Source organism: Nelumbo lutea, chromosome 4 (genome assembly GCF_056320005.1).
Source record: "Nelumbo lutea isolate HS-2025 chromosome 4, American lotus-T2T, whole genome shotgun sequence".
NCBI lineage: Eukaryota > Viridiplantae > Streptophyta > Magnoliopsida > Proteales > Nelumbonaceae > Nelumbo > Nelumbo lutea.
Genome location: NC_142687.1, coordinates 88,308,011 through 88,326,299, shown reverse-complemented (window position 1 = coordinate 88,326,299; position 18,289 = coordinate 88,308,011). Strand labels below are relative to the sequence as shown.

The 18,289-nt window shown below is 37.3% G+C and overlaps 2 protein-coding genes and 1 long non-coding RNA gene across 6 annotated transcripts in view; 1 reads left to right on the top strand and 2 right to left on the bottom strand.

Moving 5' to 3' along the window:
* Nucleotides 1-335: 335 nt before the first annotated feature.
* LOC148861624 (uncharacterized) lies at nt 336-1,982 on the bottom strand. The gene is made up of 2 exons (XR_016112443.1): nt 1,804-1,982; nt 336-1,718 (listed from the first exon to the last, which is right to left on the bottom strand). It is a non-coding gene; the product is annotated as an uncharacterized LOC148861624 (long non-coding RNA).
* A 1,261-nt stretch (nt 1,983-3,243) lies between these two features.
* LOC148861623 (putative serine/threonine-protein kinase At1g54610) lies at nt 3,244-11,460 on the top strand. Its single transcript, XM_088982743.1, has 7 exons — nt 3,244-4,167; nt 4,251-4,535; nt 4,646-4,963; nt 7,270-7,497; nt 9,129-9,229; nt 9,774-9,891; nt 10,713-11,460. The coding sequence occupies exons 1-7, from the start codon at nt 3,784-3,786 to the stop codon at nt 11,073-11,075; spliced, it is 1,797 nt and encodes a 598-aa protein (XP_088838869.1). The 5' UTR covers nt 3,244-3,783; the 3' UTR covers nt 11,076-11,460.
* Nucleotides 11,461-12,701: 1,241 nt separating this feature from the next.
* Nucleotides 12,702-18,289, bottom strand: part of LOC148861622 (CHY-type/CTCHY-type/RING-type Zinc finger protein) — a 33,288-nt gene continuing 27,700 nt past the window's right edge. Inside the window, exons 11-13 of one of the 4 annotated variants that reach the window (XR_016112441.1) lie at nt 17,245-17,286; nt 16,895-17,072; nt 12,702-13,294 (exon numbers count right to left, since the gene is read on the bottom strand). Coding sequence is in view for 1 of the 4 variants with exons in the window: in XM_088982742.1 (XP_088838868.1) it covers nt 16,947-17,072; nt 17,245-17,286 (168 nt within the window). In the remaining 3 variants the exon portion in view is untranslated. The other 3 variants (XR_016112440.1, XR_016112442.1, XM_088982742.1) reach the window with 3 other exon arrangements.

The window sequence follows — 18,289 nt, the reverse complement described above, 5'->3', positions numbered from 1 at the left end:
TTTTTTTTTCAAATCCGATTCAAAGGGGCCATTTTAAGGTCCATCCACCCCTTGAACCGATCAAAACCCTAATACACCCTCTATAGGGGCATATCAGGAAGCTCCCAATACAATGTGCATCAGCCACAAATATTGACTATTAAGGAGTGTGTGTGTGTGTGTGTGAGAGAGAGAGAGAGAGAGGAGCACATGTGAGATCTATGGTGAGAGGACTCATCACCTATTGGGCATGATTTAATTTTGACTATTAATTGTGAGAAGGGCAAATTTCTTAATAAGGAAATTAACAAAATATATCTTTACTGTTTATATATTGTTTTAAATTACCTTTTAAGTTTTATGACAATTGTCTAAAACCTCTTTTATCTTTAATTTTATATCACACTCCGTTTACATATGACATCATCATGTGACTGACTGGTTAATTTTTTAAAATTCCTAAAATACCCTTAAACCTTGAATTCCTAAACTGCTTGACCAAGCCATCACCCCTTTGAAATTCCTACTTCCGCCATCTCCCCTTTTCTTATGTCCATGTCTGCTACATGTTTTATTTCTCCCCGTTACGCCACTACTTTATAGGGGACCGAGAGGGTGCATCGGAAGAGATTCCTTCACTATGGCTTGAAGGTAAGGCAAGCTGGGCAGATCAGAATCTGCGATCCCACAAAAGAATCAGTTAACAAAACCCACAGCATCAAAATTTGTTACACAGATCAGTTCTTTCCCTCATTGTCTCCGATCAGTCTGGGCCCATCGTATGTGCGTGCGTCTGATCAGTTGTTGAAGATCTTCAGTTGGTGAAGCCACCGAACCTTGGAGACCTTGTGGGCCTGCCTTACTCCATTTGCCCCAAAAGAAGAAACGAAGTAAAAAGGGTAAACAAAGAAAATAGATATCGGAAATAAATTGAAAAGAACCAGTTTACATGAAGTCGATCGTCGTTTTCTTCAATGTCTGAGGGGTAATTTCTCAATCTCTGATTCTCTACTGTTACTAGTCTGTTTAGATCTATCGAAATGAAAACATCTCAAGTTTTGAACTGTAATAGCCTGGAAAGATCAACTCGGCCCCTCTCAGATTTTCATCACGTTTCTCTGGTTAGATGGACTCCTGAAGCACCTCAATTCGCTGAATTCTCCTTTTTTACAGTCCTCTTGGGATATAATACAGACTGATAAAGATTAATTCTACTATAGTTCAGATTGGATTTAGGGAAGGTCCTTTACTTTGGGTTGGAAATGGAGAATGCTGAAACTAGGATGAAGCTTGAGACCTTGAGGTTGAAGGACGGTCGAAGTCTCGATCGTAGATGTGGTGGACAATTCAAAGCAGAGATTGAATCTGAACCAAACTCCATTAGGAATGAAAGTGTCGTAGTAAAATGTGACAGTCGTAACATAGGAGCCACTGATCTTCATAGGCTTTGGCTTCTAGCCATCGTAACCCGTCCTGAACAGATACAAATAATTGATCTGCTAGTAGGTACAGGGTCTGCTCATCTTGAACGTATCCATCGAAAACCTTTCGAATGCTCCCATCGGTTCCTGATCCTACCAGAGAAGATTAAGAGAAACCGAAGAATGATTGATCGGCACGACAGTACAAACCTAATTACCATAAAAATCGCTGAAATCGAGACCGATTTTGTCTCGGGTGTATGATGTTGAAGAGCAGCTGGTTCTTATGGTCACTGTATAAGAGCAGCTCCTCAAACTCTAGAGAAAGCAAGCAGAAAAGATAAGTAAAGAACGAAGGGAGAGATCAAAAGGGTGTTCTTCTTGATTTGATGTCTGCTGGTACCTGGGTGTTTTGGATCTTCAGACCGAAGGATTTACAAGGCTGAGGCTGCTGAATGATGGGCTTGGCTTGTGAGGAAGTTAGGAAGAAAGCAAGCGAGAGCAGGAGAAATGAGACCGATTTAACCACCTCCCCCTTGAAAACCATTAAAACCGATCAGGCGAAGAACTTTCTCTGCCTTACACTCATCCTCTTCACTTTTATAATGGATGATACTATCTTACAGTGTTTTAAATTTTTTTATTAGTTGGGTTTTATTTTGCAATTTTAAAGAATAGTGGAGGGTAACATTTTTTCATTAGCACTTAATAATGATTTCAGTTATAAAAAATTTAAGGGTAATTTAAGACAATATGTAAATAGTAAGGATATAGTTAGTAAATTTCCCAAACTATAGAAGTATTTTAAGAAATTTGCCAATGTAAGAAACAATTAAGACCCATGAGAGTTTTAATTTTAACTTATTAATTATATTTTTAATGATTACATTTAAAAAATAAATATGCATATGTGAAAAAAAAGAGAGTTTTAATTTTAATGATTGCATTTTCAAAATTAAACATTTTTTACTAAAAGTAAAATTCCTTTTTGGGTAAAATACAAAAACCTCCCCTAAAGTTTCTGATAATCATAAAAACTTTCCCTCTAGTTTAATTTTAATAAATACCTCTCATGAAATTTTGAGAAAGTTGACAAAAACTTCCCTTCCGTCATTTTCTTAGACGGAAAACGGTAGATTGATGCATCAATTTCTTCTAAATACCCATTTTACCCTTTTATAAATTATTTTACATATAAAATTACTGAAATAACCCTATTTTTTTACTTGACAAAAATCTCCTTTTAAAACATAGTTATTCAGTAATTTTGTATATAAAATAATTTATAAAAGGGTAGAATGGGTATTTGGAATGACAGAGGAAAGTTTTGTTGAATTTCTCAAAATTTCAGAAAAAGTATTTATTAAAATAAAACTATAAAAAAAGTTTTTATGATTGGGCAATGTAAGCACTTCAGAGAGGTTTTTGTGTTTTACCCTTTTTTTTATTATGTATTTATCAATACAAAATTAAACTAAATTTATATTTTCATGAACCAAAACATTGTGCATTCACACTTACCCAAACGCGACCTTGAGAGCAAAACAGAGTTACAGCTAAGTGATGTACGGGATAAATGGACAGGCAGTTCTTAACGAAAAATACAGAAACAGTGAGCTTTTGAAGCATAAGCCACACGTGAGCACTTGACCGTCCTGTCCTTGCCGGTCCACAGAATTATTAACTTTGTCGTATGCGCATCAAAGGGCATCTTCGTCAAAATACATAACTGCCAACGTGGCAATGAGACATGGATTACGTGGCGTCATGGTGGTGCCTAGTAAGCAAGTACACGTAGGACAACGGAAAAGCTTAGCTTTGACTTGCGACGATCGGAATTCTTGATCACAGTATAAATACGTGGTGCTCAGTTTACGGCGAGATCGTTTGCTCTCCCTCTCTATTTCTCTCTCTTCGTCTCCGGCAGTCAAAGGAAAGTAGAGGGCAAAAGTTTTCTCTGGTCTAACAAGCAAGGGAGATCGAAGCTCTAGTCAGTTCCATCGTCTGCAACTTTAGAGGCGGATCGTCAATCACAAGAAAAGTTTGTTTTTACTGTTTGCTTTTCCTTTTTAACTTCTTGTTGACTGCCATAAATCGTGGCGACTGCAAATCATTACTTATACCGCTTTGTCGGAATAAAGCTTTAGGGCTCCTGGAGTAGGTTTTATGCCCGTATACCTTTCTCATTTCTTCGGTAGATTGAATGACGGGAAGGTATCGTTTAGGGTTTCTAATTCAAGGAGGTGAATAGCGGATTTGGATGCTAAGTTCTTGGGAAGTCTCGGAGGGTTTTCGATTTCGGGTGATCGGTGGGGAGTGGGGACTGGATGAAGGAGAAGAGGAGTAAGATGTGCTGAGAGATGAGGTTTGGGATATATGAGAAATGGGGTGTGTACTTGGAAGAGAGGTATCGTCCCCAGCGGTTTCTAAGGTAAAGCACAAGGCAAAGGAGAGGGAAAGGGAGAAGGAGAATGAGAGGAACCTCTCTGTCTCGTCGGGTAGGAAGTCGCAGCTTCCGGTGACTGAGATCGAGAATACCGAGGTTCAGAATGGGGAGAACCAGAAGGAGGAGAAGCAGGAAGGGGGTCAACGCCCAAGGGGTGAGAGGAGAAGGTCCAGGCCTAATCCAAGACTGAGCAACCCACCAAAGCATGTACATGGAGAGCAGGTCGCTGCTGGATGGCCATCTTGGCTCTCTGCTGTCGCCGGTGAGGCGATCAGTGGTTGGACTCCTAGGCGGGCGGATAGTTTTGAAAAGCTGGACAAGGTACGCCTTTTGATTCCTTCCCCCGGTAAACTTCTTTATTTGGTTTTGTTTCTGAGTGTAAGACCTGATTCTCCTGCTCTTAGATTGGTCAAGGAACTTACAGCAATGTATACAAAGCTAGAGATACTTTGTCGGGAAAAATTGTTGCATTAAAGAAGGTCCGATTTGACAATTTGGAGCCTGAAAGTGTAAAATTTATGGCAAGAGAAATTCTTATCTTGCGGCGGTTGGATCATCCGAATGTTGTCAAATTACAGGGCTTGGTGACTTCAAGGATGTCATGTAGCTTGTACCTTGTATTTGATTACATGGAACATGATTTGGCTGGACTCGCTGCAAGCCCAGGCATTAAGTTTACAGAACCCCAGGTTAGCCTACTTTTCTGATTTATTATTTCTTGAAGCGACTACACTTGATAGAAATTACTTGAAAGTACCTTCTGTTTTCCTTCCTTAGTATGTGCCTCTGGATATGGCAGGTGAAATGCTATATGCATCAACTATTGTCAGGACTTGAGCACTGTCACAACCGAGGTGTATTGCATCGCGACATTAAGGGCTCCAATCTCCTTCTTGACAATGGAGGAATACTTAAGATTGCCGATTTTGGTTTGGCTTCATTTTTTGATCCTAACCACAAGCAACCCATGACCAGTCGCGTGGTCACCTTATGGTATCGGCCCCCAGAACTCCTCCTAGGGGCTACTGACTATGGTGTAGGTGTGGACCTATGGAGTGCGGGTTGTATTCTAGCTGAGTTGCTTGCCGGGAAGCCTATCCTGCCTGGACATACAGAGGTGACTTAAACATTGTTCTTATTCTCTAAATTCTTTTTAATTTCACTTGAGAGAACTATTTAGGGGTGGTTGATGTCTCTATGCCCAATTTTGGTTACATACTTATCTTCCAAATCATGTGAGAGCCATGACCATTTATTTATCTTTTTTGTTCTCGGACTCTGCTCTTTGCAGCACCTTAATTTGTCCTTTAACCACCTTTTTTAGCACAGAATTATATGCCTGGAATACTATATATTTTCTTCTTGATTTGAATCCTAACAACTTTTGAGGAAGATGGAATTGAAAGCACCTTGGACTTTGGATGCACCTATCACATTGGAAACTTCCCCCAGTCCCTTGTCATTGCGTCATAAAAAGATCTTACTGTAGACTTTCCATCATAACATTCTTTCCATTTTTGCAGCTTCTGATCTTGCAAGCAAAGTGATGTGCTCTACCAACTCCCTATCCAATAAAGGCCTCCTAAACCTCGGACACCACACAATCTGCTTTCCCTACTTTTAAAATATTCTCTAGCCATATTAATTTAGTGCTTGATCTATAATCATGGGTATAATTCACACAACCTCCACTCCCCAGACCAATCATTCTCCCAAAGTCTTACCGTCCTATCTCCCACTAAAAATCCTGTGTATGTTGCAAATTCTTCTCATATGTATCATGCTGCCTCAAAAAATTTGAGATTCATAACTCCCCTCTCAAAGGAGCTTTATGATATAACCAATGAGAATTTATCCACAGATGGGGACCCTCAATGAATGATTAGGGTTCATCCATTGGGAATGTTTCATGAACTAGTTGATATTACACACAATAGGTACTCTTAAATGCTTCATGGATAAGGAGGGCTTGGCATGGAAATGATTTCTCAATTTCATGAATAATTTGATGCTGTATCCAATGTCTACAAATATTAAAAGATGGTTTGTATGTAATGCTTATCAAGATTTGGAAGAATAAGCTGAAGGTTAAGTGCACATATTTTTGGGTAGAAATAGTGAGCATTTAAGAGTATGCTTATTGTATGCTTATTCTTGTCAAAAGGAAGGAAAAACACTAGAAAAGAGAGAAAAGGGGCATACACCATAACATACGAAAATTGAGTTGCCAAGTAATTCCTAGTGTCTGTTAAGAACAATTTCATATGTTTTATTCCTGTTAAATGTTCTCTATGGTTGTATGAGGCTGTATGCTTTGTGGCTTGATTAATTGGAAATAGTGAGCCACCATACCTTTTTTGCTTTTGGCCTTGCAAACAAGCAGATTAAAAAAGTCATTACCCAATGTTGGTCCCAGCTAACTGGGGTGTTGGGAGGGGTAGACTGGATGCAGTGTGGTCCTAAAGAAAGAAATTTTTAGAATTTAGATGTTGGCACAAGTAGATGCATGTTTTTGACCCTTTAAATGTATTAGCATTATGTGAGAGGTGAGAGCTCTGACATCTAGAGTGAATATCTTGTTCAAAATTATATGGAAGTTCACAGACTCTTCAGTAGATAGATGAGCTAGAGGATGTGCAGGGAGAATAGAGTTAATTGTGATTCCTCCTCAGACTACTTGTCTTTTATTTTCATTTCTATTGTAGTGTAATGTTATTGACCAGAGCTGCTCATAGAGCCCCCTTGATTCACATCTGAATTGCAATTCAAGTGAACCCAGGGAAGAAGCATCTATGAATTGTGGTTCATAAATTTCTAAATTCCGTTTCCAACTTCCCTTTACTTCTTCATTGCTGTTCATGAAATGAAGCATGCTCCCAGATATTTCCTCACCCATTGCCCCACCTATCCCATTCTTACCTCACATCCACCTCTAAACAGAGCTGGAGCGGTCGGTACATATAAAACAACAAAGTAAGAAAATAAAACCATATGCATAGGAAGATGTATTGAAGGGCATACTTATCTCCCCTACCTTGGAATGTAAGTCAGATGTGCCGTTAGCCAAGTACCATGGAGAATGAAAAAATTCAGGTTTCCTTAGGATCGAAAAACAGTATCTCAAATTCTCAATAAGTTTTAGAATTTGGAAGTTGAAGGGGATTCTTAAAGATGCCAACCTGGGATTTTAGGAAGACAAATAGACAGTAACTGCATACATATTCCCTAAGAAAATTTCAATCTTTTTGCACCAGGTTAGCTTCTAACCTGTGTCAACCTGTTGGAATTGCATCCCCAGGCTAGGATTATATCTATTATGCTTATGCATATATTTCTGCATATTGCTCTTTCTTAAAGAACAAATTATTAGAGTAATGCTAAAATTTGTATTGTCATTTAACTATATTCTTTTCTGTTATTCAGGTGGAGCAACTGCATAAAATTTTCAAGTTATGTGGCTCTCCTAATGAGGATTATTGGAAAAAATTAAAATTGCCTCATGCAACTGTTTTTAAGCCCCGGCAACCATACACACGATGCATAGCACAGACGTTTAAAGACTTTCCACCATCATCATTACCACTTATTGATACTCTTCTTGCAATTGACCCAGCTGAGCGTCAAACTGCCACAGCTGCATTAAGGAGTGAAGTAAGTTCTTTAATTCCAGTAATCAGTCTGTTCTGTTTTTATGTTTTGAATTATTTCTTTGCAACATGCTGATAAAAAATTATTAGGAATTGGTTTCTGTGTGCTAGGTCCTTTCTTTAAGTTGGATTGTTCACTTTCTCTAGAGGTGGTTGTATTGTCTGCTTTAGTTTTGTTCTGGTAGAATAAATGAATGAAGAAAAGCGTTTGGACCAGGAAAAAAAAGGAAAAGGAACTACTTTGCTGCCTCTCATGATTGACATGCACTCTCTTTTATCTGATTGCATAATGCATGTACAGTCATGCACTTCATCATCTTTTTTCCATGAGTATTACATTCTATCCTACTTGAGGTTTAAGACTGCATTCTTGTTCATATCTTTCATTCTTTTGTCTATTAAGTACTTCCTCAACCACTGAAATTGGGCTATAAATATCAAGAAAACTGCTTTTGGCAATAAAATACTTAATTTTGTTGAAGCTTGTGCTAAAGAATATGAACCATAGTGAAAGTTGTGGAAGCCATCAGGCACCTTTATCTTGAATATCAGCTTAGTTTCATTTGTTAAATTCTCTTAGGCTGTGGATTTAAGTGGTATATCATTTACATCCTACCCCATTAGAGGGTTTGCTCACCTTCTCTGGTGTTGGTTCTGCCAAGTACTTGTGAGCAGTTGCAGTGAAATAGCTTTCAGAAAGATTTTCCTGTCCTCATTTTGTTGATTATGAAGTGGCCTCAGTAAATGGATCAGAAGAAAGACAAGCATTGATTGGGTTCCCTCCAATAAATACATAAATTTAACCCCATGGCTTCGGACAAGTGACAACTGGAGAAGCCTCACGTCAGGTTTCTGAGAATACACTTTCTCCTCGCTAATGTCTATTCTTTATTACAACCAATTAGATTTTGTTGCATATGGAAGGCAAACGTTATCTACTTTAGGGACTTCATTGAATAATTCCATTCCACTGGTCACCCATTAGGCATATTTTGTTAAACAAGATTATGATTTCATTCAATCAAAATACAAAAATGTGATAAAAAAACAGAGAAAGTATTATTCTTCAGCAAAAGTATTTGTTTCAAGAACAATAATTCTAGGGCAAAAACTCTATTCTATTAATTTTCACTAAATCCTGAGAAAGAATTTCATGACAATTCATTAAACGTAACAGGAGCATAGGTGAGGAGGAAAAACAACATGAAGGAGTTGAAAGGAGAAAATTGGAAGAAGGGAGAAGGGATATAGATGAACAGAAAGAGGCAGAAAATCATCAACTGCATTGAACAATGCTGTGTATAGCAACTTTTGTGATCTGGAAGCAAAAAATAATAGCTTTACTGATTGCTTAAAGCTCTGGCAACTGCAATTAATTTATTTCTACAAGTCTTTGCATGTAGTTTTCCACTTAGGTTAAATGCATTCTTAATCAGAAAAAGCACAACTTAGTTACAACTAACTAGCTATGAAGCAGGCTTCGAACATTTTATCTGCCTGGTTATGGGTTTATTCGTCTGTTTGTTGACATTTATTCGTAATTGTTCTAACCACTAAATATTTTGAATTTCAATGTAATTGATTTTTTCCCCTGTAGAAGATCACCCCTTGGCAAACTTGATCATTCTTTTGCAGTTCTTCACTACCAAGCCTTACGCATGTGAACCTTCAACCCTTCCACAATATCCTCCAAGCAAGGAGATCGATGCTAAATTACGAGATCAAGAAGCCAGAAGGTAAGTGACAAAGTTAGAATGCAAATACATTTTATCTGGTTATAATTGAGAGTTTCACTGGGCGAGTGAAACATATGTTAAGTATGTGGAGCCTTGAGAGTATGCTACAAACAGTTAAAGCCCCCTAGGGCGGATGGAAATTTTGTTGAAACTTCCCATATAATAGAATCTAAGCTTTTGAAGCAAACCAAAAAGAGAGGTGGGGGAGAGTGAGAGGTGTCACATTCTAGAATGATGATGCAGGGAATGACAAGCTACCGAATGTTCTGGTAGCTATCCCTATTCTGGAAACAATATTTATTTTGTTTTACTTGCTTCTCTTTTTGTTACCAATTTCCTATGAATGCAGATCTGCTGTGTGCATGCTATGCACAGGACACTACAGCCATACATCAGAAACTTCCCCTGTACTTGTATGCTGTCATTCATGGAGGCTGTAGTGTCCTCCTGTGCATAGTATGTGCACAGCATTTGCACACAGCGCTTCACAGTATCCATTTTAATCTCGTGTGACTTGGAGGATTTATGATTGTATACTGTGTAGGCTAAGAGCTGCTAGCAAAGCCAATGGTGATGGTGTGAAGAAAACTCGGGCACGTGATCGACCAATAAGGGCATTTCCTGCTCCAGAAGCCAATGCTGAACTTCAAGGCAATATTGATGTATGTCAGATAAGCTGCTGCTTCCAATTGTTGTTTATCATATTTACAGTAGATATATCATGCACTGCATACTTGAGATTTGCCAAAACATTATACTTGTTTTCCCCCGGGGTGGGGGATATGGATGAGGATAACTGTTCTATAAAATGGTTGGCAAGGAAACTCTCTACCAGCACTTGGAATTTTTTTCTTAGTAATGGCTCATGGTGATGCTGGAAAGAAAGTATCTTGTTTTAAGAAATGTCAAATGCACAAAGGGGCCTGAGTGGCCACTTTGTGTGAAAAAGGGAAAAAAATGCCAAAGGTTAGGTTCATATCCAATCCACCCCTCCAAAGACCCCAGATAGCTAGGACCAATAATTGGTAATGCATCAACAGCTCTGTGACCTCTGCAGATTTGCTTTTGGTAAAAAGCAAAGGTTAGGTTTCATACGTGCATGTTAGAGAATAATGTCTTATCGTTTTCTGTTGCTGCTGCTGCTTATTTGCCGTCCATAAAAAGGAATGTTCGTGAGAGGTTGTCTTGGATGCAAAAGATGAGATAATATGTCGCAGTTTTGAGGTTCAGAAAACTATTTTCTTGTTTGAAACTATTAAATGATGGATTGGAACCAAATTTTTGCATATCCATTCTTCATTACAGAAGATTTATGAGATTGAAACCACTAAATAATTGTTTTAAAACGAGTAATAAGAAGATTAAGTACGCACTTGGGAGTTTTGTTAGTTTTTCTGGGTTTCCTGTAGGGTGATGCATGCAATTAGTTTTGATAGTTTGAATAATCAAAGTGTAATGGATGTGGATGTTATTGAAAAAGCAGAAACGGCGACTAATTACACATGCAAATGCGAAGAGCAAGAGCGAGAAGTTTCCACCACCGCACCAAGATGGAGGAGTGGGTTACCCCTTGGGTTCATCGCATCACATAGACGCAGAATTCGACCCCCCAGATGTCCCATTCAGTTCGACAGCATTCGCATATTCAAAAGGAGCAATGCAAACATGGTCAGGTCCCTTGGTGGATCCTGCAGCACCTGTGAGACGGAAGAAGCAGAATAGTGTTGATGCTCGCACAACTGTTTACTCATCAAATTCAAAACCACCACCGAACAAGGACAAGGGTGGGGGTGGTCGCGTCAAGGATAAGGAGGAAGGGACTGCTGCTGCTTTAACTAAAATGTAAAAGAAAGATCAATGATTAGTGATGATTCCTGAGTCCCTCCCTCAATCCAGTGGGCGCCAGACACCTCTCCTGTGGGTGCTTTGCTTGCTTGCTTAGACACCAAGTTTCTTATAAAATCGGCCATCCATGAAAAATGCCCTGTTATTATTAATTCAAACCTTTAAAAAGAAAAGTGAATAGAGAGAGAGAGTGGTAGGCGGTGCTCTTTAATTTTTTTCCCCTCCTGCTTCACGGCCTTAAAAATTGTTGTGGCCTTGCGGAGGTAGGGGGTGGGGTGGGGTTTGGATTTGGATTTGGATGGACAGACCTTTTTTAATTAGGTCGGGAGAAAGTTTCCTTCCTTTTTAAGATTATAATATATTATGTATATTTCGATTCCTGTGCATTATTTGTTTGCTCGGCAACAAAGTAACTGTTTAGTTCTGTCATCCCTACACTTTACTGACTAAATTAGTGAAAATATTCATGTGTAAATAAAATATTTAAATTTGGGAATGGGATCCATCCACGATCTAACTCTATTAATATTCTCATTCTCAGTTCAATATTGTAATGCTGTTAAGATCCATCCTGTCCCACTGTTATTCCAAACTCTTAAGAAAAAGAATTATTATTATTTTCTTCTTCTTTAGAAAGCACAAACAACTTTTTCTTCATCCAATGGAAAAGCCGGGCGGGGGGAGGTCTTGCTTTATGAAACAGCAACGGAACATGTGCATTGTTTATGGAGAAAGCCGGAATTGATTTCCAATAAATGCTGCGCCGTGCCTGCTTGCCCCTTCCCTAGGGCACTAAACTAATTAGTAATTACCCCTCCGGTGAGCAAAAGGCAAGACAGCTTGTTGTTTGATTTTGATGTTTCTTTTGGATTTGGCGGATCAGGTGATTAAATATTTCAAGGTGACAAGGACAGAGGACATGGTTTACCTAAGGAGGCAACAAAGTAAAAGTCAGATACATGAAACTCACCTAAAGGATAAAACTACTTAAGTTGGAGGGCAAATGCGAAGTTGATTTAATTTTGCATTGGTAAATTAACTTTATTGCCAAACAACTTTTAATTGTAATGGGTGCTAATATGAATCCAAATTTTACTTGGAAAGAAAAACAAAAAAGAACAAATAGTATACACCGTACTGGGACTGGGAGAAAGTCACCAACGTTCTATGTAAGGTGTGGAAAAGCAGGAACAAAAGAATATTTTAGAATAGGGTTTGACTATGATATGAAAAAAAATATATCTGAATTTTCTGACCAATCAATTGGAATCATAAACGTGGTAGCCAATCAGGTGTTATTTATCAAAATTCATGGGTGGATTTTGATTGGTCAAAACTCTTCCCATACCATATCTTTTTCACATCATAGATTTTCCCTTTAGAATAAAATTACAACCCAAGCCAAATAATAACACCAAGGTGCTCCAGAGTTTGAGAGAGTTTATAGAGACGCCCAAGAATGGTTCATGATTGGGATTAGGACATGCTAAAGAAAGGAAATTAATGTGGGAGAGAAGTGGACCCTTCCAAAACCAGCCACTATCACGATTAACTTTGATGCCTCTAGAAACAAGGAGATTAACTTTGTGCCTGTGGGTGGTGCATTGCAAGAGATACAAATGGACAATTGGCACAACCATCAATAACATTAACAGAAATGAGACCAAGCCATGAATCACACATACTAGCCACATCTAGTGGAGCGGGTACAATAATTACCGAAGGAGACTCAAAAGCAACAGTAAAATCCTTTAATGGACGCTCACGTGCAACATGGAGGGAAGGAGGTTTTCAGGTTCTTTCCATTGACGCTATGGGTAGCTATCCTATTCTGCAAACAAAAAGCAACTCCACTTTTCTTGATGGATCCAGCAACACTTCAACACAACCTTGGACTTCACAAAGTTGATAATACAGGCAGAACTTCTCGGAGGTTTTGATAGCCTTCCAATAAAGAGGATATTCAGTCGGTGTTCTTGTGACTTCTACACATTCTTTTATAGGTGATTGTCACAAGGTCTCCTATGAAAGAGGAAATAAGAGCCGTTGCCAAGGATAAACTCACCAACATTAATCTTGTTCTACCCCTTCGGATTGAGACAAGTGTCTCAATGGTCATGGTTTTAAACCACATGATCACTCAGCCCATTCTAAGCCAAACATCCTCTTGCTGACTTAGTCAAAGGCTGAAATGGATCCAACTTAGACCCAATAACCACCCTGTGAACAAATCAAAAACAGTTTAGAAAATAAATTTATTTTTACTATAAAATAAATAATAACATATAACAAAAACTATAATTGGTGCGTGTTGTAGTGTGTTCACAGTGGCTTTTCACATGGCCAGTGGATTCTCCTACACGTTGAAGATTCCAAATCGAGGGCCTACGGCCACCCGTTCCAACACTTTCCCTTGATGCTATGGGTAGCTATCCTATTTTGCAAGGTTTTGTTAATTTACTGTGTATCAAAATAAAAAAATCTAATATATCTTTTTAACATTGTTCAATTTTGAGTGCAAAAATTTTTAAGATTTTTTCAATGTAACTTTTACTATTATTTTGAGTGCAAACTGTCACTCTCAATACATAAATTCATTTTTACCAGACACCAACAAAACTGAACCAGAATACAAATGCATTGCTTGCATTTGCACTCATCCCAACCGGAGACTAATGTTAAGTTTGACTGCCGTCTACTTGCTAATATTTTATAATTAAAAAACGAGTATGAATTATTATTATTCTTAAGTAATTGGGAAATGAAAGTCTTGATTTAACAACAAAAAGAATGAGGTATTAATTGTCAAAAATAAGTGTATTGTTTAATATCTATAAATCCCTTGAAAATTGTCACATCCAAACCAATTTTACCACAAACCCATTTCATTCACTATAGTTTAGGCTCTGTTTGGAAGGAATGCAAATGTCATCTCGGTGTACACTGGTTTAGTTTTGCTAGTGTTTGGCAAGAATACATTTGATTATTGACATTGACAGAAAACACAGTTTCGAAGGCATGTTCACAACCCAAAATGAGAGGAAATTTTACATCAAAAAAAGGAACGTACATTTACATTCAAAGTTGCTCAATGTTAAAAAGATATATTTCACTCTCGGGCTTCATGTTTGCATCCATTACAACTAAAAATCGTTTAGCAAGAAAGTAATTCTATCAAAGCATCAAGTCGAGAAAGTTCACCAATATTGTGCATTTGTATGCAATCTGTATATTTGCATTTACACTATTTTACTCATTCCCAAACAGAGCCTTAGGCTCTATTTTCTTACAGCGCAAATCTGATCTGAATACAAATTTTGCACCCAATCCAGTTTTGCATTCATTTGTTTGCAATTATGATTTGTGCTCCTTCCTGATACAAAACTTGTAAATTTGTATTCCAATAGCTGATGCCAAATTTACACTTTCATTCTACTTGACCTTTCTCGTATAAGTGGCGACCACATCATTTTAATTCTTTCAAACAAATAAGACATGGTCAAATCTGAAGTAGAAACAAACCAGATATTGCATTTATCTTATCCCATTTGCACTATGCCACACATTTACACCAGTGCAAACAGAGCCTAAGCTGCCATGGTGTGGTGGATTTTGGAATTACGGGCGGCCAATATATCCATGGTTGGTTTTCATGGTGCATCGGCCAATAAGTCGTGTTCAGATCTCCTACCCACATAGCCACATTGAGAACACATGTTATGAACCATTCATGGGGAGATGTTCCCAATGTAGAGCTGTAGATCTGGATTGCAATAAGTAAGCATACCAAATTACCAATGGGTGTATCATTCATATAGTATCGTTACTCAAATACAACTTTTACAAACCAATACTCTTGACAAGCTAGTCACAAAAATTCAACTTTACATACTTTTATGATCTCATACTCAACTGTTACAACCTGTTACCAACCCATTAAACTGTTGCAAACCCATGAATGATTATCATAAACCACCCTCAACCATTGTAAAGAATACTCTATTGTTAAACCGATATTCGACTGTTACAAATGCATACTCAAGCATTACAAACTGATATCACTTGTCACAAACTAAATGGATACCTGCCTATGCAAATTTAAATCATCCTATTAATTAACACTATTCAAATTAAATTACCCACATGAAAGAGGAATCCTTCTACTAAGGTAATACTATCACAAATTCACAATTTGCCAAAATGACATGTTCCTTTAAGTTTCAAATTTCTAAGCTATTTTCATTAACCTTTTTTTATTAATATTATCAACAAAAAAAATAAAAATAAAACAATTACTGGAACATCGAAATTAATAATCATTCTTAATTTAAACCATATTTTAATTCTTCTAAAATTTCCTAATGTTTCATTAATGTATTCTGGTAGTTCACACTTCACACTTGACAAAAACTATTAAAATATACATATATACAGTCATTTGAGACTTTAGGTTTGATTTCATTGATGCATTGTTTAGATTTATCAGTTTCCATTGCATATCCATGCACATCCAAAGCATATCCCAATACATCACTTAAAATTGTCTTTCCAATACTTCGAACCTTCATTCAAATTCAACCATTAATTCTTTGTAATTAACTCAAACATTTCCTTTTAACTCAATTTAAAATAACTCCTACGCAAAAAATCACATGTCGGTAGGTTTTCAACCTAAGTTGCCCATTTGAAAGGAAAATATTCACCAGACTGCTCCATGACAACTTTCCCAAATTTGCATAAGCTGTAAGCTTCATTATTATACCCATGCATTTCAGCTTAGTCCTATTAAAGCACATCAAGTTCATTTTCAACTAACAAAGTTTGGATCTTGGTTATCTATTTAAAAGAATATAATATTACTATTACAACATACCAGTATTAATTAAATTTATATAGATCTTAAATTTTCTAAATTTAGAGATGCTTGATTATTAAAATTAATTATTTTCTAAGCATGAGGGTGTGGACCTTGGCATATTGGTAAGGTTGCTCCATTGTGACCTCGGTGACCAGGGTTCATATCTTAGAAACAGCTTCTCTGTTTATCAGGGTTAAGGCTACAAACATCTCTCTCCCCAAACACTGCATTAGAGGGGGGAGCTTCATGCACTGGGTTGCCCTTTATTTCTAAGTATTAATGATATTTATAATATCAGTTTGCTGAACTATGCATGCATATTTTAATTATCCTACCATTTCCAATTGGTTCTAAATGTATCTCGATAATTTACAATTCACATAAACTACTAAAAACCAAAAAGTTGCATGTTTATAACTTTTTTTTGCTGCAATCTTATGTATTTTCTTTGTAGGCATTAGCACTTTTGATTTATTATAATTTATATATTTTTAGGATTTATTTGAGCTTCTCTAGTGTATATATGCATCTAAATTTTTCCACCATATGTACGTGTATCCAAAGCATATTCAGATAAGTCTTAAAATTGCCTTTCCGGTACTTTAAACTTTGGTTTGAAGGCAATATTTATACAAAAAACATCCTTTGGAAGTAATCAGAATAGTTTCTACATGTTATGACTTATGGTAGTCGTGAATCACAACCTTTTACTAGGCTCTGAATGAGTAACATCTAAATATTTATCTTTTCAATTGAAGACAACTTAAACCTCATCCATATTGATAAAAAAATCAACTATGATCTCTGAAGTCTGACCATATAACCAATTACAGTGACAACAGGCATCGCTAGTTAACGGAACACCACACTTTTTAAGAAATGGTGGAAGCTACCTGACTACAATTGCAACCAACTTTCAAGGTGAAGTTCAGCTAGTAACATGAAGGATAAACTTGGCTTACCAAAGTATGAGAAGTGAACCTAGTTGACTGGATTTGGGAGTTCAGAATCTGGTCATCGAGGAAGAACTGGTGGGGAAATCATACGAGTGTTGTAGGAATTGCAATGGCAGCATTTGTGCCCAATAATGTGAAAGAATGTTTCAGTAGTATCATTACAGTCATTACAGAGGATCCACACCTGCAACATCCCAATAGTCACCAGATATGTCATGTCAAGAAATCATGGTTAAAGTGCATGCTGAACAGTCTGAAAGTGGGGTTGCTTTGACATCTGTTCTGAATGAAGGGCTAGGAAAAAACGAATTCAATAAATAATTTAATAGTCAAGAAGTGGGGTTGCATAGAAATACCTTTTTGTGTCGATAATCTTCTGGCATGATGGTTGCTGCAATCTGACAATATGAAAGATTACAAGTCAATAAAAACATAAATTGAAAAGGAGAACCCAAAGGCAAATTAACCTACTAATAGTACATTAATACCAGATCAATACAAAAAAATGCAGAAAAAGACTATTATTAGAAAAAACTACTGTTAAATATCAATCATTAAGAACATTTACTTTCTTTTTTGATCAGTACTCTCAAATTGTATTAATTAAAAATAGAAACTTCTGAGTATCTGAAAGGATGGAGAGAAAACGGTACAAACAGCTAAAGCTGTCATGAGTACAAAAAATTATATAAACCAATATACCAGAAGTACATCAAATCTGAAACCCCGCCCCTGGAATTCCCCAAAAAATATGGTTCACTCCATCTCTTGTGTTGAAATAATTTAGTTGTTGGTGTTAGGGTCTGTTTGGCTAGTTAAAGCGTTTTTTATTTCTAATTTTTTACTTCTGCTATGTCTGTTATTGTACTCACTTATAGCAGGGGCACAAGGGTCTTTTCCCTTCTTATTTCTGCCGCCCTATATATATTATAATAAAAGCTGGTGCCGCCAGCACTGTTATATTGCCAATCCCTTCTCTTCTCTTCTCCCTTCTCTCTTCTTCTTCTCTTCTCTTCTCTTCCTCTTATTTCTAGCCGGCCACACTGTCAAGATGGTATCAGAGCAGGAATACTGACTGAGAGGACAGATCGAACAAGCTTCACTGAGAGAACAGATCGAACAGACTTCACTCTTCCAACTTGCTGAATCTGGGCAGAACAGAGATCTGAATCTGGACTGAGGAAAACAGATCTACAACTGATACAGTCCTTCCTTTTTCTCTTCCTTACCCTCCTTGGTCGTGTACCATGTGAAAAAACCAAATGAATCTGGGCTGCTGAATGCTGTCAGATCTTTATACATCTGTTTTTTGGGATTGTGTGATCCTGTTCCTATGTTAAGGTGACTGTAGGTCAAGGATGATCTGTTATCTCAATTATTTGGCTTGATTATAAGTGTTAA